Source organism: Crotalus tigris, unplaced genomic scaffold (assembly GCF_016545835.1).
Source record: "Crotalus tigris isolate CLP2741 ecotype Arizona unplaced genomic scaffold, ASM1654583v1 scf7180000017668.6805642782:7212621, whole genome shotgun sequence".
NCBI lineage: Eukaryota > Metazoa > Chordata > Lepidosauria > Squamata > Viperidae > Crotalus > Crotalus tigris.
The window spans coordinates 4,409,344-4,433,999 of NW_024096554.1; the positions used below are offsets into that span (position 1 = coordinate 4,409,344).

The following is a 24,656-nucleotide window of genomic DNA, read 5'->3' on the forward strand; positions in this document are numbered from 1 at the left end:
TCTAAATATTCTACATTTATATGACTAAGTGCTTTTACTGAAAGATCAGAAATATCCAAAGACTTCTGATCAATTGTAAGGAGAACTGAAAGATAGTTTATGGGAATCAGCTCACCTAATCAAGGTAGGGGGAGATATTGTACTGTATTAAAATTTGTATAAAAGTTTTCAATAAAAAAAGGTCTTTCCGTACACAGGGCACCATTGTTAATAGCATGTCTGAACTGTCTGGGTATTTAGAGCACAAACAGATTGTTCTTTCCTGTCCTACAAACTGTGGCTAGTCACATGTTCAGACAGATGTTTAGAATGGATTTGGCATTTTTCTCCACCTGCTGAGTCCTTCCCAAGGACCTGGGATAGGCAGATGTCCTGTCTCGGAACCGGATGTAAGCTAGTTGGTTATTCCCCCCAAAGATTCCCTAACCTTAAAACAGGATCAGCTGCATGTGCTGATCCTGGCAACAGTTACCCAGCATGTTGTTTATCATGGTTTATTACTATTACTTGTATGTACACTGAGAACTTACGCACTGGAGACAAATTCCTTGTGGGTCCAATCACACTTGGCCAATAAAGAATTCTACTCTACTCCACTCTACTCTACTCTACTCTACTCTACTCTACTCTACTCTACTCCATTCCATTCCATTCCATTCCATTCATTTCCCTCCCTTTATCACATTAAACTTACAATTTGGCAAAAATATTTTGTGGAATTTTTAGAATTGCAAGTACATTTTGTATATCTGAGAGGAAAAGTAGGTGTAATTTTCTTTTGTATTTCTCAAGCAACACCACAATGCTTTCCAAGACCTGGTTCAGTTTAACAGTTAATTTTTGTGAAGATATCATACCACTTCCGGGCAATAAAATTTTCCAATCAACAAATGAGTATGTTTTCTCCTTGCACAGTTTCTTCTATCAGATCCATTTCAATGGTTTGTGGCCTTTTTTAAATATTGGCAGTTTGTATGAAGTAAAAGATTAATTCCAACTCTATTTTCTACTTTCCATTACGTCAACCATTATTTCTCATCTTATAGGAAGGGGATTGCATCTCATTTCAATATTTTCAAAATGGTAAACTATTGCAGCCAAGAATTTTGTTACAGCTTAAATAATATACATAAAATTATGCATTAAAATTAGAATATGATAATTTTAAAAAGTCATCTTTATCAAAACACTAAATGTAAACAGTTGTTTTACATTTGATCTTCAATTTGGCTCTCTTTTCTCCACTGTTCACTCTCAGCATGTATCCTATTATTGTGTCCGGAGTGAAGTCATTTTACTCCTTAAAATGAGGATAATCATGAGGTGTGGAAGTCTAATGTGCAATGAAAGCAAACAAGAGCATGCTGCTATATTAATTCTATAGATCTCAGTCTATAAATTTCAACAAATAACCTATAGAGTCCAATGTGCCATAGAAAATAATCTACTTTCCCCCCAAGAAAGAATGTGTCCTTGTCTTCTTTGTTATGAATTATTTATACAGCATCAAGCAATGTTGTTACTCCTATTCTACAGGAAAAAACAAGTAACACAGAGTTGTTTATAAGGTATGAATCTTCAAAGGCACAGAAATAATTAGACCAGTCTCTACTGAATATAGATAGAGATGTCTGAGATTCTCCTCCATCAAGTACAGAAAATGTATGCAATGTTCCATGATTATGTTAACAATATTACCAGAATTTGATAACCTCCAGATGTGTTGGGAGGAGAAAAGCATAGAGCTCTAGTCTAACACTTCAGAGAGTTAGAAAGGGCTAATTTAGAGTTTTCTATCAACATTTTTTTTCTTGGAGTTTTTTTGGGTGACTTATATTTCTTTTCTGCAATTCTTTTTCCTTCCATCCATGCTTTTCAGCTTCCACACTACAACTCCTTTTTTCTCAATTCACAAGGAACTGAAAGAGGCTACTTCTGCAGTTCATTTAATAGCGCTCTTGGTTACCGTGGAAACTACAATGTTCAAAGTTTATTTTCCCTCTCTGACCTGATATTACACTGCATATTTTAATAAAAGCACACACTAGTGCAGCACAAGAGTTTTCATTACAGTTCTTCTGCAGAAGTTGCATCTCTTAAGGGAAAAGAAACCAAGTTCAAGTCAAGTCAATAAACTGCATATTTGGTCTTACGATCTCTCATTTAATGCTGTTTTCAGAATTGGGGATTAGAGGCCTGCTGAATTTTAGGGGAAAGAGGGTTACATAGAGATGGGACTGCCATGGAAAAGCATGCTTCTCATTAGATGACGATATTTGGGGGAAGGGACTAGGAGTGTCCCTGGTAGGAAGAGTAGATGTTCTCAGGGAAAGCCTTTCTCTTTCCCTTTAGCATTGTTTTTTAGACATCTTAAACAGAACATAGAAAATTATGCTTTAACATGTCATTTATTTATTTAAAATATTTAGCTATCTGCCCATCCTCTACCAATCAATGGTCGGTTCCCAAGCAAGAATTGAAAGAAAAAAATGTAAAAAATGTAAAAACTATTAAAAGTTTAAACATTAAAAAGAAAAACCTGGCACCAAATCAAGCTTCCAACATGGAGTCACCTCATCTTATCTTTGCAGATAAAACGAAGCCTTTTTGGAAAACTAGAGGATTAGAGGCCTGCTGAATTTTAGGGGAAAGAGGGTTACATAGAGATGGGACTGCCATGGAAAAGCATGCTTCTCATTAGATGACAATATTTGGGGGAAGGGACTAGGAGTGTCCCTGGTAGGAAGAGTAGATGTTCTCAGGGAAAGCCCTGTGCCATAGAAGGTTTTAAAGCAGTGGTTCTCAACCTTTTTAATGCCGCAACCCCAACCGGTCGTAAGTCGAGGACTACTCAACCGGTCGTAAGTCGAGGACTATTCAACTGGTTCAGCACCGTTTGCAGAATGGGACTTTTGGCGGGCTCAGCAAGGCAGAGACAGCCTGGACAATTCCTATTGGAATTGACAATTCTCTATTCAAGAGAGTCTATTCTATTGGCTTTCAAAAGCCAGTAGAATAAAGGGAGTAGCACAGCTAAGGAAAAGGGGGGAAAATGGCTGACTGCATTGTTTGGCGATCCCCGTGAAATGGTCGTTCGACCCCAAATGGGGTCCCGACCCACAGGTTGAGAACCACTGCTTTAAAGGTTACATATTCCAGCACCTTTTAACAATTTATCATTAACTGCCAATGCTTCATCTTTTTCCGCCTTAAAATCTGGAGAATGCTCTTTAGAGATGGAAACTGATGTGTGAAAACAAATCTTGAATGAAGTTGAGCTCCACACAGCAAATGTTGAGAAACTGATCCATTAATTATACTATTTACTCTTTTCAAAGGCTTAGTGGGGAATGGAGTAAGATTTTAAAAAAGAGCTCGTAGCATGTAGATAGTTGGATTTAATTTTATCATGTAACATGAATAGATTATAAAGAAATTAAATTTACCTTCCCACTCAATGTTTCTGGATTTAGAGCAGGAGGGTGGAAGAGGGAGGTTGCGCACTTTGACGTTGTCTCTCAAACCTTCTATTTAGAAACAGTAAGTATCTGTTTGATTGGAACTGACCTACACATACATGCTTTCAAACCACCCTTAAAATGTGGTCCCATATATAGGGTATATGTGAGGGAGAAAAAGGGATGACAAAAGAGTACATTGGCCACAGCCTGCAATGAGACTTTTTAATTACCAACAAAATAAAATATTGAACTGATTAATCAACTAAACACTAAGTCCTAAAAGTATGATAACCTGAACAAGTAAATCAGAGGCATCATATAACAATTGAGGCAGACAGACATTTAAAACTTCAGTTAAAACTGAAGGCAAATTCAACTCTTATACCTAAAAACATGGTTACTTGGTAACCATGTCTCATCACACAGGCTTTTCTGGGTGCAAATAATAATGCTGCATCTTTTTGCTGGGAGTGACTGAATAATCTAATTACACCAATATAGAGGCAGAACAGAGTTATAGAGAATATGGTAGAAGAAAATAGAATCCAGATATATATTAGGCAACATATTCTATGGATAGCTGCTTGGCCTCCCGTTTTTTTTTTTTTTACTATTCCATTTATTGTTTCTGAATAACACTGGTAGTTGTATTAAGATCCATACATTTGCACATATAAATTTGAGGAATTTAAGCTCATGAGGCCCATGAGCTTAAATTAATTTTTAAAATTTATTTAAATATTGAAATATAACAACAACAACAATAATAGTCACTTTGAATGTACATCAAAATGAAATTTCATTGCATGCAGCTCTCAAAGGCTCATCACCTCCAATATACACTCCTTGTTTGTGGCCAGCTCATTTTAGTCTGTAGGGAGCGAACGATGGCAAACAGGACAGATGGAAATGGAGGTCCATGTGGATTAGCCCTCAAATTAGTATTCATGCACGACAACCTCAACTACTTTTCTTTTTCTGATCCTGTCTCTTCCACCGTTTAAATATGAATTTAATTATACAGAAAGAATAATAACCGAACATAATAAACTACAAATTTGATGGCAAAAACTATTGGAATTGCTTAAAACATGCCTTTTCAGCTAGGATGAGATAGGCTAATTTGGTAAATAAAATTTCTCGTTTACTGTTCTATGAATAATGATAAAAAACTTGGTTTCTTTGCACGCCATAAGAAACAAATTGCCAGAAAATTATAGCTGGAATGTCATCCTATGTAGGGCCCTTATAGATCTGGCCAAAGACATTTTGCATTACTGCTCAAACAAAGACAAGACGTGCAACCTCATTTCATAGATGGTGAATATAGAACTAGTAAGGCTAGGGGGATGGGAAGATTTCCTTGAATTTGTCATCTCATTTTATACTTCCAGATGCTTGAAGCTTTTGGTAGCCTATCAAACCACATGATCTGTTGCCATAGTGATGAGAAACTCTTGTCTTTTCAAATCTGGACTGATGATTTGCATTCAACTCCCATTTCCACAGAGAAAAACAAATGCATACACACAAACAGAATTGTACTCTAATTCACTTAAGTCTTACTCAGACAATTTTCTACTAGCACAACTACGATCTAAATTCTCCCCTCAGTAGCTGCTCTGATTTATTTCACAGTACTGCCAAATCTTAATAGTTCTACAATTGAATGATACAAATTCAAATGAAATACAGGATTCAAAGGCAATTGTGATAGTTTGTTGACTATCTTATTTCTTGAACATTGGATTTTCTTGTTTACATAATGACTATGGGAAAACATAACTGTATACCTGAATTTCAGCATGATTTGAAGGAATTCAAAAAGAACTGTTGTTGCATTCTTATAAATGTGTCTATATATTTTAGGATGTGAAAACTGCAATGTTCTATCCTAGACTTTTGAGATCAAGGTTTTTTCCGTACATATGCCATCATTCATAGACTATATCCAGGATTTTTTTCACAGTTATCTGGGGTAGCACAGTTGGAAACAGATGAGATATAATCAAACCCACCGAGAAGCTGTTCAGCAAACTCTACTCAACTGAACATAAGCTGCTTCATGAGTCTGCATGAGACACTATTTGGATTGTTATATTTGATATTAATATGCTTTGGCAGTCTCGATACCTATCCAACAACATATTTTACATGGTTATTCTCCATACAGGCCTTTTGTGGGATAGGCACCCGATACCTAGGGTTGTTGTATTTTTTTAACTTTCAGTTCACAAATACAAATTCTGTGGTAGTATGTGAACTTCACACAACTTGAAACGATGGATAAAGCCACCATCAGTTATGGAAAATGGGTAACCACGTCACAATTTAGAATGCAAATAAAAGCAGAGCTGTCAATTATTTAATTCATTATGTCTGAGAAAGGAGTAACTTGCCTAATATGTCATATCTCTAAATTAGTTCCTAAACAACAATAGCTTAAAGAAGTGCTGAATCCTCCGTAGATGAAAAATGAGCCCCAGAAAATCTCACCAAGGATGTTCATTGTTGTAATATGTTCATGGCCTGCGAAGAATCATAACGGATCAGAATTTTATTGTGTTTCTTGCTTTCTGTGCTTTTGAAACTGTAAAACCTGAAATACAGTATTCTGGGGACTAGCATTTTATACCTAGGCACTTCAGGTAAGCTCCTATGAAATACTTTCACCATCTTAAAAAGATTAATAGATATGATATAACATAAATTAGTGTGGATTTTTCCTCCTTCTACAATTCCCACTGCCAAATTATGATGCAATTCATGAAAGGATATGCAACAATAAAGCTGTCTTTCTTTAAAGTGCTACAAGATTTCTTAGGATGGGGTGGGTTTTTTTTTGCAATAAATCAGCATGGCTACTGCTTTAGACTGTTCCTTTTGCTAAAGTTCCAACTTTACATTTTGCTAATTACCCAGGTTTAAGAAATGATGAAAAATCATATACAGTAGTATTGAGTGGGAGATATCTAACATTCAGTATACTGTAATTAAGTACATCTGATGTAACTGTAATCATGAGTGCCACATGAGCAGAAAGGTGAGACGACATCATCATCATCATCATCATCATGTCAAAGAACTGGCTTACCCAGAAAGCACTCCCAGGACAAGGTTGAGAACAAAAAACGATCCAATTATGATGAGGGGAATGAAGTACAACCAATTCCAGGTGGCTCCTAAGGCATCATTGGTCTGAAAGAAAAACAAAAATAAAAAAATAACCTGAAGTTGCACTACATGCAGCCTTTGCTGTACACAAAGAAGTCTTTTTTTTTTTTACTAAATGTCTTATATTTGTAATCCTATTTTGTTGCCAAGTTTAAAATCCACGCAACAGTGACATGTGAAAATGCCCTTTAATATGGCTCCAAAACTGATTTGTGCTCAATAGCTTTATCCCTGTGGAAAGTTTGGCAATTCTAATGTTCTCAATAGAATTGCCAAACTTTCCACAGGGTATAGTATAGAACTCTTAGGCCTGTTACCCAAGATGTCACATCTGACCCTATTCAGCATAGGTGGACTGAAAAGGACTGCAAACAGTAGGGATAACAAGAGGAAGCTTGTGACATTTTGACTGCACTTTTTCCAGACTGCATTTGTTGCAAGCTCACCTAGAGCATAATGTTCTCATCACTTAATTGCATGTAGCTATTAATGTCCCCCAAACAGCATTATTTCATCCTAACTAAAATTCAGGGGAGCAGAACAGAGAGGAAAAAAGAAGGCAGCTGCTTAGGAAAGAACAAGTCATGAAGCAAAAGACTGACAGCTTAAAAGGCTTCTGGCAAGGTTGCCCAGGACTATAATATGGTTACTCATTGCCTTTTAATAAGGGCCTGCCCTCTCTCTTCTCTCCAGATCTCTCTTTTGTCCTTTTGGCAAGGATTTTGCCCATGATGTTGGTCAGCACAATGATGCAGCAGAACGTGACTGTCTGAGAAACGCAGCATCCATCTTCATCTTATTAATGTCCTTGGCAATAATTAAACCTCATCTCTTTGACTCATCTGTACATCAATGAAGTGTAAGATCTTCATTTGAGCTTCTTAAAAGGCATAATCTCCAAACACAAGTGGGGAAAATATTATGTGCTTGGCTTATGGGCATCACAAGCTGCAACCTAGCCACCTTCTAAAAACCCATATTGAACACTTTTGAGGTTTGTTTTTATTGTGATTCACTATCCCATTCTAAAATAGAAATACATATAATTGAAAATGCTGGAGCTGGTTTTATGTACAGTACAGATAAAGGAGGAGAATAGAATGGGATGTGAAGTACCAAAAACCTTTTTTGTAACCATCATAACCCCCATCCAATCTTAATCCCTCTAACTAAAGTGTTTTTAGGATTGGGTGTAAATCTCCACTTCTACCAAGATTACCTGGATTACTCAATAAGATCTACAAAGAATTTTCAAGTGGGCAAGTTGAGGCACTGAGGCACTGATAAGAATAGCCCCTTCTCTGTCACTGTCACCAAATGGTTTCTTTTTGAGAACCACTTGAAGCTGTTGCTTTGGTTCTTCCTTTCTTTTGATACTGACAGAATTCCCTAGTGATGAGAAATGGTAAGGGAGCAAATAGGTAAATAAATAAAAGACTTCTCAGCTGATAAGAGTGCCAGACAGCATTAGTGTCGTTTTGAGGTGTGTGGAAACATAAGAGCTCTTTCTGGACTTCTTTTGTGAACCAGGTCTGAGAAAGTGAACAGAATGTATAAACAGTAAATATAGCAATGAAGGAAAATTTTCAATGACACATCACTTATTTCAATTACGTATTTCACTGTATCATTATATTATCACTGGTTCTTTTCCTATGATCATATACAAATAAAGAGGAGGTGGAATCATGACAGACAGTAAAAGCAGCTTGAAGGACACTGCGCACCTGCACTGGGAATATACTTTCAATTAACGGCACTTTGAAGCCAGGACGGTAGCAATATCTTCTCCAGGGATAAACTCACTTAACTGCTTAACTCTTCCTTAAATAAATAGTCACACATGGCAATTATCACACTATTCTACAGAAGGGAATTCAAAAGGAAAAAGAAGAATGGAGGAAAGGAAGTATTACATTGCAGTTTACCAAGAATTACAGTTTGGAGAGCCTCATGAGGCTGCTTCAGCAGAGTGAAACAGAGACTTTCTGGGCTAAAAATAATGTATTGCTGGCTGAACTGTGCTCAGATCAAGATGCTTCAGAATGTAGTGTCTGGAACAAACTAAAATTATTGCTGTGTTGACAGGGCATGAATAGAAGATAAGGTTCTTTATAAAATTTCCATTAAGGCTGACAAAACAAAAGATTTTTATTGTCTGGCAACTGCACTGGCTGAGAATATAGATTAATTCTCTACCCAAAGACAGAGATGCTGTTCTTCCTGCTAAGCTTTACTGAATGAATGTAAAGAAAGCTGATTAGCACAATAACATGAATTATTGCTGCCCACCTCCTGTGCACATTGGATATGATCAAGTTTCACTGAAAACAATTGGATATGATCAAGTTTCACTGAAAACAATTCTAAACTTTTCCAATAAGCCTATTTCATTCAAAAGCCAACTCCACTTAAAACTCCACCCAAAATCTTTATTACCTTCTTCAATAATGGCTTTAGATTAAATGTGTGGCATTTGCTAGAAGTTATTATCACTTATCTCCGAATGAACAGTTGGCACTCTTACTTGGGAAGTGAGACCAAATGATGTCACTTTCCTAAATTTTAGTTTATCCTTCTGTGCTTAGCCCAAGAAGTCTGATTTCACAGTCCTAGAACAGCCTCCTGAGAATGGCATAAGCTGGTTCTCTGGAAATGCTCATAGAGTTAACTTTTCCAATGTTAGTCTGAATAAATTTGAGATTGCATAGAGAGCAAGAAACAAAATCATTGTTACATAGCTGATTTTCTTATCTTTTTTTCTTTTGCTTTAAAAAGACAAAATATTTTTGTTCTTGTTTAGCCAATATTCTAAATTAGAAATAGCCAATTACAAATGGATCCACCATAATTCCAACTGGCACCCTCTGCCCAGCCTCACTGCAGATTGATGGTTCTTACAGGTCTAGTGTCTCCTCCATTGGGAAATGATATATTTCTAATTTCCAGTCTTCTGTACCATTAAGCAATTCTGACCTGCTTTATAGAAGATGGCAGAATTAAAATAAATTATCTCTTCACCCACTATTAATATTCTTGCAAAAGTGTGATGATATTTTTCAAATCTTCTCTGGATGCATTATATATACTTCCAGAATCTGCCACCAATAATTTGTAGTAACACTTAAAAACATGATAGTATCTGCAAGCTGCCTTTCAATAATATTTGACATGCAGGAGGCAGTGTTTGGGAATATCCTTCCAGTTAGTAAGATTTAAGTTGATTTTTATGATACCCGATATGCATTTGTCTAGAACTGAAAACTGGCAGGCAATATCTCTAAATATTGATAATATCTGACACACAGTAGTCACCGTTTGACCTACGTCTGACAGATGGCATGCGATTGTAATAGGTTTTTGACAGCTAGATTTAGAATGCATAAATGTTAAACTAATTTCATTCGTTCATTCAGTTAGCCAACCATACCAAATAGACAAGTTTAATGCTCAAATATAATGTGTGTGGATGTCATTCTCTCTGCGTATCATTCTCTCTCTCCCCCCCCCCATCTCCCAACACATCCAGAGAGAAAGAGGGAGGGAGTTCATTCCAGTTCTAGGATATAACCTCTAAAATAGATCTAATGGACTGAGCATTTGCATTACTGGGAAATATTTGATCAAAGGAGAATTTATTTATTTCACTGCTAAAATATAATACTACCAAATGGCTTAACTATAGAATCACTTTTACATCTTGGCTGACTGAGAAATCTGCCCTTGCCAAGACAGAATATAAATGATTTTCTGGAATAGAAGACCTTGTTATCATAAATAAATTTCTCTGTGTGTGCGTCTATAAATGTTTATTTCACATACATACATGCACACACACACACACGTCTTAAAGAATTATGCACCCCGTGACCAATTAGTCATCCAATACGACAACATTCAGTAAATAACATACGATCTAGCGTTAGATTAGAAACTGAAAAAACATCATTGAAGACATTGGTGAAAAATCATTTCCATATGTTTGCCAAAAAAGCCCTATATGATAATGATCTTTAAGATATCAGTGATAAAGTTCAAGCTTTATTTTTAGTCAATACTGTTTCCTATAAAATAAGTTTTTATTTACAGAACTAAAAAAATAAGTCGACATTTCACTATTTTTATATGTCCTCTTGCTATTTGTCTTTTGGTGCCACTTAAGATTGTGTTCCAGAAAGCACTTTCTCCCATAAACTCCTCCCCTTATTTTGGGATGTAAAATCTAGGTTTGCTTCCTATTTTTAGAATACCAGCTCATTTCAAATGTGAGCAGGATGGCTTTAGGCACAAAGTCCATTTCCACTCTCTGGAACTCTGCCATGAAATCTCACCTAGAAACTCCCTGGTCTCCATATATTAACAAACAAACAAACAAACAAAGAGTATTGTTTTATATAAAGATAAGAAGACCAGAATTTCTGTTGATTTATGGCAATAAAATATATTACCTGGAGGTATAAACATATTTATAACTAATACTGGTAACCTTTTTCTTTGTTTAATGTATATTATTTGGAAATAATGTTATTAATTATATTTGGAAGACTTAGAGGTGAAAGGAAACCAGACCATCAAATAACATAGTGGTTGGACACCATCAAAACTGGCACCAGCCAGAGCATAGAACAACTCAAGCAGTGCAAGACTGAAAGATGTGGAGAGACCTGGCCAATAGAATTGCCAAGAGATGGAATCAACTGAATGAATGACACCATCATCACCACCATATCATCACCATCACCATCATCATCATCATTTAAAAAAAAATTTAAAAAGATTTGCAAAAAAGATTTTAAAAAAATCTTTTTGACTAAACCAAACTGTGTCAGTTATAGCTTAATGGTGTAACATAGTTTAACATATAGACTTTAGTAATCAAATCAAAAATCTTCTGTTAAATTCCTTAAGTAACAGTAAAATGCTGAAACCTATTTTGTTCCAGAGCAAATGTTCTTTTTGTTGCCCACTAAAGCCTCCTCCGCCTCTTCCTAATCAATCATTACTTTGGTATCTCAATTCAGAAATGTTTCCCATTTCTCTTTTAATTTGGACAACTTTAATCTGATTGCTTGATAAAAGTTATATTTCATTGTAGCAATTAATTCCTGGTATCCATCTGCTATACAGTGAATTTGAATTAATGCATTTGCTTTTCACAATGGCTTAATAAGAAAATTGGTAGCTTTCCCTCATGGAAAAAAAAGCCAATCAGCTTAGGGAAAACTGTTTTGTAAACTAAAAATTCAAAGCACTTAAAGAGTTCAGTTAGCAGTTCTTTGCAAGTTATATCCTGATTTCCAAGGAAGTTCTACAATTTTGTAAAAATCAGTTATATGGTGACTGTACAAGACTATTATATGCACAACACTGAAGAAATAAATGGATTGTGAAAGTGGCAGAATTTGCAGAAGTTGGCCTGTTTGATCAGAGATAAAACAATTACTTTTATGGACTTTTTACTGAAAATGTAAGAAAATGAAATGGTGATTTAGATGTGCTGATTAAAAGGTTTCATGGAATAGAGAAGAATACAGAATAACAGAGTTAGAAGGGACCTTGGAGGTCATCTAGTTCAACCCCCTGCTCAAGCAGGAAACACTGTACCATTCTGGACAAAAGGGTGTCCAATCTCGTCTTGAAAACCTCCACTGATGTAGCCCGCACAACTTCTGGAAGCAAGACATTCTGTTGGTTGGTTGGTTGGTTGAATGAACAAAACAAACGATCGAACGAATGAGACATATCCACCAGTTTATTGGCTCATTAAAAGGGAGTTAAAAACAAAATGAAGAAAGGTGTTTCCTAATGTATTTTGGTGACATTTGGTGGTTTTTTTTTTGTAATTTTTATTTTCAACTTTACAATACATAACAATCTTACAAATACTTCAGATAAAAAATAAAACAAATTGATACATGCCACATTTGGTCTTGCCCGCCCATTTCCCCCCAAACCACATCCCACCTCAAACCAACTTTCTTCTTTCCCTCTTTTTCTTCACTCACCCCCCTCTCCTTCTTCACCTCAACCTTCCTACATACTTCTCACTGTCTTCTCCTCCCTCTTGATGCGGTCCAGGAGAAATGCCCGAGCAGTTCCTCTCTCAAAATTAAAACATTAATATTATATACAATAAGTATTTCTACTTTATCTGAACTAAAACTTCAACCCATCCATCCCCCTCCCCCCACCCCCTCCCCAATGCCATCTATAAAATAATTTGTAAAAATTTTCCCTCAAATTCTGCGCCTGCGTAAATTTAACATTTCTAGTCCAAATTTCCTCCCATAAGTCCAACGAGATCGGTTCTTGAATATTCTGACATTTGGGGTTTAAGTGAGAAAATTAGGTTACACACTTCTTGTATTATAACCTTTCCTTTCTTTTCAATAAACTTTTCTAAAGAAACAGTGAAATGCTTTCGGAAAATATTCACTTTCAGTTTTAGAATCTGACAATAGCCCTCTCACCTTAGAGCTGGTTGACTGTAATGTTCTTCACTTGGAGTTGCCTTAATTGATCCAAAATACAGCAACCCAGCAGCTGATGGATCAGACCTGTTTTGACCTGCTTTTTACAGTCAGAATGCTGGTTATTAACTATAAAGCTCTTTTATTTCTTTATTTCCTTTAAACAGAATCTTTCCATCCAGCCTGTCTAATTGAAAGGCAGGCTTTTAATTCTACTGTGAATTTTAAATTTTGGAATTCCCAACATTTCCCAGCTAACTTTCTGAGAATTCTAGGAGGTGAGGTCTATACATTTGGAGAGCTCTAAGGTTAGGGAAGGCTATCTGCTTCATGAATTCTGCCATTAACATTTTGAGAAAAATAAGGCCAAAAGTACTGGATGTCTTAATAATATGCAGCCAAAAATACAGGAATGATCAAGTAACCTCAATAATATCAGAATGAGCAGACTACATTAACTAGAACAGGTGTTATTGGAATAATCACCTTTAAGATGAAATGGGGAAGAGAGAAAAAAATAGAAGCTTGATGGATGGATGATGAAAAGCACAGCACATTACAGCACAAAATGCCAAAGAGGGGGTAAGAGAAAGGAACAAGAGACACTGATTATGAACTTGTAAAGAACAGGAACAATACAAATGAGAATGTACATGTACATAAACTACTTTGAAATTGGTGTCAACTACACTTAGCTTTCATGCCAATTTTAAAACTGCGTTGAAAATTCTTGATTAAAAACCCCAAGCTTTCCATTTGGCTTGTCAGTAGAAGCAGAGATCACAGAGAAAATACAAGCTCTAAATGCAGAAAGATCCAGGTTTATTCTCTAGTATCTTCAGTTAAAGCAATGCAGGGAATTTCTGCCCATGGACCTCATCCTTGACCTGTTAACCATTTATCTGGGTAAAGGGGCCTTGAATGAGGTTCTGCCTAGTGGCAGGAACAATCTTTATAGACATTTCCTTTGCAACGAGAAGGCATACAGCAATGGAATGCAGTGACAATCATCTTTGTACTGTAGGTGCTCCAGCTTGGCCAAGTCACACTTTTTGCTATCCATAAGACAACTGAGAAAGTCACTGCTATTCCTTGCAGGTACACCAAGCAAAGCACATCAAGGCAATTCTTTTTGGATGGTTTGTACCTTCTTTGCTGAACTGTTCCCAAGATAAAGCCATTACATTTAGCATTTGAACATGTTTTTTCCTAGGAGATGGATGCTACTAGCATGGAGCTTGGTAATTATTCCCACAATGTTCCCCATTCCTGATTTTTTAAAAAAAAAAAATATCAAGCATTACACCTGGAAATGTCCCATCAAAGGCCCTGTAAAGCTGCCCAGTTAAGCCAGAGGAGCAGAATTATCTTGGAGGCTCTACTTATTTTCATCCAGCCTTTGGCACTTCCTGAAATTTCTCATTGTGGCTATACATCAAGTCTTGGGGGGGGGGGAGGAAGAGTTCCACCTAGCAGTGCTTAGGAGGAAGTGAGTAATATCAGGGGAAATTAGCAGCTTTGAAGTATGCCAAACCTGCAAGCAGGTAGGAGTAAAATGGGGAAAGAGCAGCAAATAAAAAAAAGTGATGTGCATTTGTTTAATCTTTGACTCAGTAATTGACTCAGTAATTGACTCAGCATTCAGCAGCTTCATAGAGAAATGTAACTTTCAAATAGGTTGCATACTATTTTAAATGCATCACTGGACAGGAAATGGGTTGATAGGGAAATAAATACATTTTCAGGTGACACATTATGCTTTTTATTATGCCCTTTGAATTGGCAAGTTGTCTCTCTTGACAACTACTGCTAGCGCTAAATGTGTCCAAAAACTGATAATCAAATAGTGCTACCAAAAAGAAACTAGAGAGTGAATGAGATTCAAAAGTATAAGAATTAAGCGCTGAACAATATTTGTTGGATTTTCTTTCGCTATCCAAAAGCTGTTTACTGTTCCTAGAGTTGCAGTTTGAATGTAAAACCTTCCGCCTATAAGTTTTGAAACAATTCACAAATACACTGAAATTATGTAAATAATGATGTTGAGTTTGATATGCTAATGGCCATACTGTCTGAAGCTATCTTAATTAGAAATATGTAAAACCTTTATTTTGGGGAGATGTTATGCTTTGGATGTTGCTCATTCAGGGTACTTGATGATGCACTGGTTTTTTGGAAAGCAGACCTAAATAACTGTTGTGAGTCATATTCCCATTGTTATTTGTGGTAACTTTAGAATAGGCATCACGTTCTGCAACACTTGGGAGAAAATACCTTTGCACAGAGACATTCCAAAACAGCTCATTGATATGCATGAACAAGCAAAGGAAGAGGATGCAAGGACAACTCTCCTCCTTTCTTTCCTCTTCCGCCATACTGCACTTCCCATCACTACCCAGTAAAATAAAGAATTAAAAGGCAGGGAAGATGCTGGGTCCATATAAGAGACTCAGACGGGGTATATTTTGGTGCAGATATTAAGAAGCACACTCAGGAAGACTACTAATTCAATCTCATCATCACCTTCTTATCTATAATCCACAGAAGTTGAAACATTCTTCCCCTGAATCCTGAATAGGGGAATCCTCCCCCAACATAGTCCTTGTGAAAAGTGTAATTTAACTCCAGTCTCCAGTCTCCAGTCTCCAGTCACGCGACGTATCGGAGCTTTTTTGCCATTGCCAGCAATGGGGTGGGCGCGGCTGTGGTATGATGAAACCGGCCTGCGGGCCAGCAGTTTGACACCCCTGGTTTAAATGAAAGTTTTCAGTACCAATGAACCTCCCCCCCCCCCCCTCTCTCTCTCTCTCTCTCTCTCTCTCTCTCTCTCATTTCAAATGGTATCTCCACCTCCTCCCTGAACAAGCATCGATTCATTTAAGCCAAGGGTTCTCAAATTTTGCAATACTGCACTCTCCTAAAATAATGACTAGAAATATTCTACCTCAGGATTAAAACAAATGATCATAGGGGGTCAGAGAAATAAATTCACCACTTGGAATAGCCATCTTTTAATCTGTACTTCAGCACCGGTTCTCAAACTGTAGTGGACAAAATGAGGAGCAAAACCCTAGGCAAGTTTTGAGCACTGCTCCCCCATGTCCAAATCTGTACTTTATTCCAGACTGAAGTGTGAGGCACCCTCTTTTTTTCTGGAGGACAGGAACGCATGATGTAAAACTCAGCCCACTCCCTACCAACACATTTTTTGGCTCTGCCTCAGAAGTCATGCTTCTTATCTTGAGACAACCTGAGTTGCCTGATTTGCAATGCTTTGTATAAGTAAATCTTTCTATCCCAGTTGATTATTGTTGGAATCTACCTTTCCCTCTGGCCACTTGTGGCTACTCTCTACACCAGGGGTCTCCAACCTTGGCAACTTTAAGACTGGGGGACTTCAATTCCAGAATTCCTCAGCCAGCTGAAGTCCACTAGTCTTAAAGTTGCCAAGGTTGAGGACCCCTGCTCTACACCCTCTGCTGCCATTTTTTAAAATTAAGTTCATCTATGGCAGGGGTCCCCAACACCCGGTACTGGGCCATGGCATGCCAGAAACCAGTTTGCACAAACAAGCAAAGCCCCATCTACAAGATGCAGGCAGCACACAAAACCACACACCCTCTGGTCTGTGGAAAAACCTCTCTCCATAGAACCAGTCCCTCCATAGAACCAGTCTTGCAAAAAAAAAGTCTTTTTTTAATCATTCTATAGAGCAGAGGTCCCCAACCCCAGATGTGATGTCTGGAAAATAGCCAATCTCAGCAAGCTGGTGTTGCTGCAGTCACTAAATTGGTTAGCAATGATCTTGCCACTAGTAGCTAGACTGGAACTGATACTTAGAAAGAGCAGGGATTTGTTTCCAGAAAAATCCACTTCATATTGCATTTATTTCACTAGTATAATGTGGGGTAGAGCAGGAGTGCTGTAATTTTGTTAATGGGGAAGTTAGAAGTCCTTGCTGATCTGTCACAATTTATCCAGAAACATAAAAATGAAATTCCATTCTACATTCTGCCTGGTCTTAGGTCATTGAAATGAGTCATTCTGTCTGAAAGACCAACCAAGCTAGCTGTTGAATGGAAAGTTAAGCAGAAATTTCTTGTAACACAGTCTGAATTTAAATGAAAGCTATTATGTAACAATGGGTTTTGTTTTGCTAACAATTATACCCCGTCCTGTCATGTTATGAACACATAACAATCCCTATAAAAAAGAAAACACATTTTCAGAGGCCTGTTAATCAAATTAAAATCCCTTACTGGTGCTACTCCTTGAAAACAACAGGAGAAATTTGAAAGGATGACATCTATTTCCTGTTCATTATCTTACGTGCACTGTTTTCCTCATCCTATTTATCATTCCATCAAGCATCTTTATTCATATTTCTTTTACCATAATACCAGGTTTTCTCCATAGTTTTGTCATTCCCACCCATTTCCATATTGATATCAGCATTGGGAGGGTGTGTCAGAATTGTTCGGATGTGTGCTAGGTTTTTTTTCCCACTCAGATCAAAGTTTATAGGTTTATCTTCTACCTTGAACTGGTACCGGGACTCCTTCACTGGAGGCAGTGGTCCATCCCCTCCTCAAGAAGTTATTGCAAGTTCGAGTAGCATTGGAAAAAATTTTGGCCAGTCTCCAACTTTCCTTTCAGGGGAAGATTTTTGTGAAAATGATACACTTTTCTCTTCAAAGGGCTCTAGAGAAGCTGGTTATATGGACCCATTTCAGTTGGGCTTTAGGCAAGTTATAGTACTAAGATAGATTGATCACATAGTTGTGACCGCTGGTAGGCTCAGGACAGAACAGGTGCATCTATCCTAACCATGCTTGATCTTTTGGTGGATTTCCATACCATCATGATATACTTCTGGATTGGCTGAGGGAGGCTAGGAGTGAGGGGCATGGAACTGGATTGCTTCCCTCCTCAGTGGCTGATTCTAGGGAGTTTTGTGTTTTAGTGGATAGGTCCAGCCTTAGTTCTCTGTTTTGTGGGATACCACAGGATTCTATTCTCTTCCCATTCTATTTAGCATCTAAGTGAAACCACTGGACAAGGTTGTTCATGGGAACACAGTTAAGAACCATCAATATGCTGATGAAACTCAGTTATATATTTTTGCCCTTGGCCATTCAAGCAATGCCACTAAGTGCTTTCCCAGTGCCTGGAGGCTGTGTGGGCCAGACAAGCTTCAGCTCAACCTAAGAAGACTGAATGGGTTTGGGTTTTAGGGCCTCCCATATTTAGAGATCTCGCATTGTTAATTCTGTAAAGCTCTAAATGGCAAGGTGCCAGATAACTTGCAGGACCCTTATTCTACCTGTCCCACCAGATATGAGAGGTTGGATATTATCTGGCTCCCTTCTAAATTCAGATACCCTTGATGCTATTGGTCTTCCAAAAGGTGTTGAAGACATTTTTATCACGTCACCCCTAGTCTTTCTTTTTGTAAAGTTCATTCCTCCATACAGGAATCTCTAATCTCTGGTTGTCTGGGGAATTCTGGGAATTGAAATACACACATTTTTGAGTTGCTGTGGTTGAAAAACCCTGTCCCAGGGGACTCAGCAGGAGCTGGGGAATTCTGGGAGCTGAAGTACACCCATCTTAAAGTTGACAAGATTGAGATACATCTGGCTCTCTAGGTGTATCTCAATCTTGCACCTCCACAGGAGAGGTTTTTTATCTTTTTTTGAGATTTAAAAATATCAGCCCACCTTGCACCTGGTTGAAAATCATAGATTAAAAATGACTATATGGAAACACCTTTGCACATTGGCTCTTTTGAATGGGTGTATTTATTATGTGGTTAGGGAAATTATTATGGGAGCTCCAACTAGGTTCTTTAAACTGATTTTATTACATGATTTTATCTTTTGATCTTTGCCCACTTCCATTGAGCAGCAGTATAAATTTGTTCAAATAGGAACAAAACATTAAATATTACTAACCTATGGATTTCTACTTTCATCTGCACCCACAACAAATCTGTATCTTCTAACATATGTGTAAGCCCTTTCCTTCATAATTAAACCTACACCATCACTTTCATGCAAGTATTCATCATCTCCAGCCCACAGAACAAGACAACCTTCATCTTTCTTTTAGTTTCAGAAATGAATTTGAATTTTTTTTCTACATATAGTCCTTTTATATTCCAAGTTGTAATCTTCTATAAACCATGAATATTTACTTTTCTTACCCATCATGCCCTTGGTCAACTGAGGCTTCTATATAATGTTTTTTTTAATAAAGAAACAATAGAGGCAGGCACATTATACTAATCTCAGGGAAGCTTCAGTTAAGACATATTAAACCTAATTTTACATTAACAAACTGAGTAATAATTTTCATCTTAAAAGGGAACCTCTGAGCTTAACTTTGTGATGAATAACTGCTGCTCAGATTTCAAAAGATTTTTTTTAAATATGCAAAAGTGAGCAGGTTAGCACAATATCAGATTATTGGCAGGTTGAATGTAGATACTGATCTAGGAGTCTGGATTATTGTTATTGTCTAGCTAAATAGGCCAGTACATTCTGGTAGTTTATATGGATTTAACTATAATTGGAGCCCAGCCTAGCTATGATTCAGCCCAGTTCACAGAGACACAGTTCAGCTAGGTCTATAATCAAATATCGTTTGTTTCTAAGGTTTGATTCATATTGTCAAGGTAAAACAAGTTGCCTTTTGTGATAGTGGCATGTTATAAAAATTTCATCACCTATTTTTGTTTTTCAATCCATCCTTGATCAGCTTGGAATCTGTCCACAGAAATTCTTGGCAGTCATGATCAACACCTGTATAGAACAATGGTAGTATCCATTTTGCCACTCCATAATACAACAGAGTACTATGTGCCCAACAACCCCAATGAAAGTCATAAACATCTACAATATCTAATTGAAAATAAAACTATTCTGCTTGCTATATTGTATCCCAATTGAAGGAGATTCATTCACTTATTTTTCAGGCAAGCAACATTAATACCGGATCATATTACTTATTTTACATATGATATGAAAATACCTTTTATACAGTATAGGCCTGGAAATAACAACGAGCCTATTAGGAATTGGTCGTGGAAAGGCAGAGATGTGTATTTCTGACTGGGCACAAAAGACAAATCAAACTTAACAATCCTCATATTTGTTTACCTACAATTCCTGCTTGTGCCATTTTGATACTGCATAAAGTGTAGCAACAATTTAGTTTTACCACTTCAAAATATATGTTCTGTTTCATGTGGTTCTACATTTCCAAAACCAACATAGTCAAGCTAATAATCTTACAATCCTTCTGATAGCAGAAACTCCAGACCAAGCAAGATTTTACTAAGATCTAGGATCATACTTGGCTTAAGCCTTTCCAAAAGATGGTATGGCACAGTTAAATAAGAATGTGTATTGTACAGTAGGAAGAATAAAATAGTGGATTATTCTCTGTTAGTATGAAGATATAATTCTCTGCTTATATCTGCCATAGTTCAATTTTAGTGCTGCTTTGTTCTATACTTCCCATGTCTTTGTGCCCTGTACTTCTGAGGTAGCTGTTTGTTGTTAACATAATTAGCATCTCTACCCTGAGAAACTGTGTCATTCAACTTAATTCCCATAGGCTCCGATGCCAACCACCAGCCTTTGGTTTGCCATCTCCTATCTTTTTTGTAAAGTTGCTATCCATCAAATTCCAATTATAAGAATTCTTATTAATATGTGCTAGTCTGTGACATTCTCTGTCTCTGTCTTATGAGAAGATGTGCTTGTGAACATATTCAATTTCTCATAGACTTGTTTTTTTGCATGAACTTTGTCCAATCAGCAAATTTTTGTGTGAAAATCCTGACAATGCTAAATTATTTTGGTCTACTAACTAGTTACAAGATAATGTAACTGAAACATGAGAGTCTGAATTCCCATCTCCCCTTACAGAAACTGTTTTTTATGATCAACATTAAATCCATTCCTACCTTAAACATAACCATGAACTTTTCTCACTTGCTTATTTTTATTTCATTCCACAATGTTGTTATTTACATACTTTTGAAGATATTTGAGAGAAATTCACAGGGTTCTATGATATCTGATAAAATACATTGTTTGGGTTATTTCAGAAGGGCTTCCTTTGATGGGGAATAATGGCAGTCTTCAGAATCATGGCTTTTCTACTAACAATGCAAATTTCAGATAAACTATCCTTAAAAATAATTGTTTCTATTGGCAGATTTCAAGACTTTCTACTACCAATACTGCTTTTAGCCTTGGAAATAATTGTGCAAAATATATTTAATATTCAATACAACCTAGTGAAATGTCCTTAAAGGCCTACAGACATAACCTCTTCAGCAGAATCCTTTACCTCTGACTACGCTTTGAGAAACTAGACAACCTGTGACCTATTGGATTATCGTTTCAGAGATATTTCCTTACCTAAACCAAGAAATAGAATGACCATCAAAAAGCACTGGGAGTCAAAGCTGACTTCCTGCTGCTTCCCCGTTGATCTTGCTGGTGGGAAGCTGGCAAGGAGAATTGAAAATAATGATCAAGTGGCCATGTGAAGCAGTCAAAACTTTGCCAAATTTCAGTCTGACAGGTCCTAGATTTTGGATGCATTCTTAAAGCTAGCCCATTTGAAGTACACTAATTCAAAAACTATTGCCCTATGTTGCACTGAAGGTTACAAACAGATAAACAGGAGAATTTTAGTATTATATATAGATTCATTGACAACAACATGTGTAGAAGCCGTACTGAAACAAAGTCTGCTTGGTATACTTTTACCATCAAAACCCTCAATTTGCATAAGATTCAATAGAGATTTATGAAATTAAAAGGATGTTTGCGCATTTATTTAGTCAGGTGTGATTCAGCTTTTCTTAACAAAGAATGAATTGTAGAAGGGTGTCACCACAGCAGAGTACTTAATCTTGTAGCCTCCAAGAAATCCTGCAAGACTGGTTAAGGCAACTCTCCTATTTATTATTCCATTCTATTCTCCCTAATTTCTTTTTCCTTTTTGCCAAGATAATGGTTATCACTGGAGACAAACAATAATACAAAGATACATGAGGGCCCTATATTTTTAGGGCTCCAGTTCTTATGGGTTTCTACAAGGATTTATGACACTCTGATCTGCATGCATATTCTCAAAGTAATTTTAAACTAACAACTGAATGAGGAATGTAGCTCAGATTTCTGTTGTGATACAAAGTTTAGTTTTCCCAGCAACATAGTAGATGTAGTTACAGCTGGGCTGAGCAACTGTTTTGTCATATGAAATATGCAACATGTGCACAAACTCTTGGCATAGTGTTCCCATATGTTTGTTTCAGAACTGAAAACAAGCTTACATGCCAAGACGCAAATAAAAAAAAAATCAGTCCATAGTATATTATATACTACACTTTGGATCAAACAGTGGTCTCTAGAACTCAAAAATGACTTGATGGCACATAATCAATCAATCAATCAATCAATTATATCAAACATAACTAGCTCCTTCTTGAGAAGGAAGCAGTTCATCCTGAAACAGATTTTCTTGATCCACTAAGCTCGTCCATAACAACAACCAAAATGAGGGGGGGGGAATTGTTCTATTTCATTGTTTGACGAGCCTAAAATCAATAGCAAAAATTTCCATCCAAATATGCTACATTTAATTTATTTCTCTCATTTATTATATAAATGATAAATAAATCAAGGCAGCTAACACATCTAATACTCCTTTCTCTTCCTATTTTCCACACAAGAACAATCCTGTGATGTGAGTTGGGCTGAGAGAGAGTGACTAATTCAGTCACCCCACTGGCTTTTATGCTAAGACGAGACTAAAACTCACAGTCTCCTGGTTTCTAGCCTGGGGCATTAATTACTAGACTACACCGGGCTATACTGTATATACATTATGTATACCAGTTCAGGATTCTTTTGATTTTATGATGCAAGGAAGTTGAAACATCCTGATGTATATCTATGGAGATTCTCAGTTATCCAGGTCATGGTTGTTCCAGAGGTGCTTTTTCAAGACAACTGGACTTTCTTGTGCCTCTTGAAAGAAAGTCTAGTTGCTTCTTGAAAAAGCACCTTTGGGACATCCCGATGTATGCTAGTTTTAAAAATTTGGCCCCAGGGGGCTCATGAACTTTTTGGCTTGTTCCATTAACAGCCAGACCTGGAAAATACTCTGGAAGAGGTTATAGTGTGGTCTGAGAAAATCCTCTCTCAAGCCAGCTATTTTGACAACTTTTGGTTAGCTTCCAACCTTCTTGCAAAGTTGATTGAAAAGTTATTGGCAAATCAACTATGGAAGATCCTGAATACTGTAAAATGTATTATCTGGATCTTTTTAAGGGAAGATACACTGAATGGCATTGATTGCTTAGGTTTATCATCTTCACTGGGACCTTCACTGGGGGAAGTGCATCTCATGGTCCTATTTGTATTTTATAACATTACATATGGTTTTCTTCTAGATCAGGGGTGTGAAACTCACATCACGTGACGTGTCACGACATATCTTGACTGTTTTTCCATTTTCGGCAATGGGATGGGTGTGGTTTCGGCATGACACATCCGGCCCGCAGGGCAGCAGTTTGACATCCCTGTTCTAGATTGTCTTGAAAGGGTTGGGAGGCAGAGGTATTATTTTATGGTGGTTTAACTACTAGTTGGTGAATGGTTAAGACACCACTTGGAATCTACAATGTGGGCTATCTCAGTGCTAAGCATCTTCTTCCAGGAAATTTAACATCTATATGAAATAAATTGGGAGATTATTTGGCAGTGCAGAGTAATGTGTCATTAATATACTGATGTCCCTCACTTACATATGACTCCTGCAATTCCAGCTGAAAGTGCCATTCAACTCTTGAACCAATCCCTGAAGGCTGTGAGGTTTTGGATAGGTGAAACAAATTCAGAGTAAATCCTTCAAAGACCATCTTCAATACAAGTTGTCCTTATCTACTAACTGCCTCATTAGGCAACCGTTTGCAAATACATAAATGGTAGTAAATGGTATTTTAAAAATCATTCTTTGGCATGCACTTACTGCCAAATTTCTGCAACTGACAACACATGCTAGAATGAAAATAATGCTTGTGTTGCTGCACAATAGATCTTTATCTAACTGAGGCAGCAGTAATTAGCATCTCTCTCTCTCTCTCTCTCTCTCTCTCTCTCTCTCTCTCTCTCTCTCTCTCTCTCTCTCTCTCTCTCAAAATTAGCTACAATTTTGCTTTAACTGAGGCTAATGAACAAGGACTAGCTGTAGATATCAGGGCAGTCTGGAACACCCAAAGGTTCATAATTTACATATTCTCCCAACTCCCCACTCTTACTTGTGTGGAAGTTATAGCCAGGGAATCTTTATCTATCCTTAGCTAGTGTACCAGTTATAATTCATGCATTTTACAAAGGGTTACCTTTGGAGAAAATCTGGAGGTTGCATTTGTAGAAAATGTGATATTGAGCTAGACTAGCACCCATTTTGAAGTCACATTATAAACTGCCAAAAGCTGCCTGGACCCAATTCAAAGTCCTAGTTA

The 24,656-nt window shown here is 37.0% G+C and overlaps 1 protein-coding gene across 3 annotated transcripts in view; it reads right to left on the minus strand.

Annotated features, from left to right (window-relative positions):
- Positions 1-24,656, minus strand: part of CACNA1E (calcium voltage-gated channel subunit alpha1 E) — a 253,324-nt gene that overhangs the window by 135,783 nt on the left and 92,885 nt on the right. For 2 of the 3 annotated variants that reach the window (XM_039337124.1, XM_039337122.1), the window contains one exon: positions 6,556-6,659. In XM_039337124.1, coding sequence (XP_039193058.1) covers positions 6,556-6,659 — 104 coding nt within the window. Of the gene's footprint in view, positions 1-6,555; positions 6,660-19,832; positions 19,907-24,656 lie in introns of those variants that run through there. The other variant, XM_039337123.1, reaches the window with a different exon arrangement.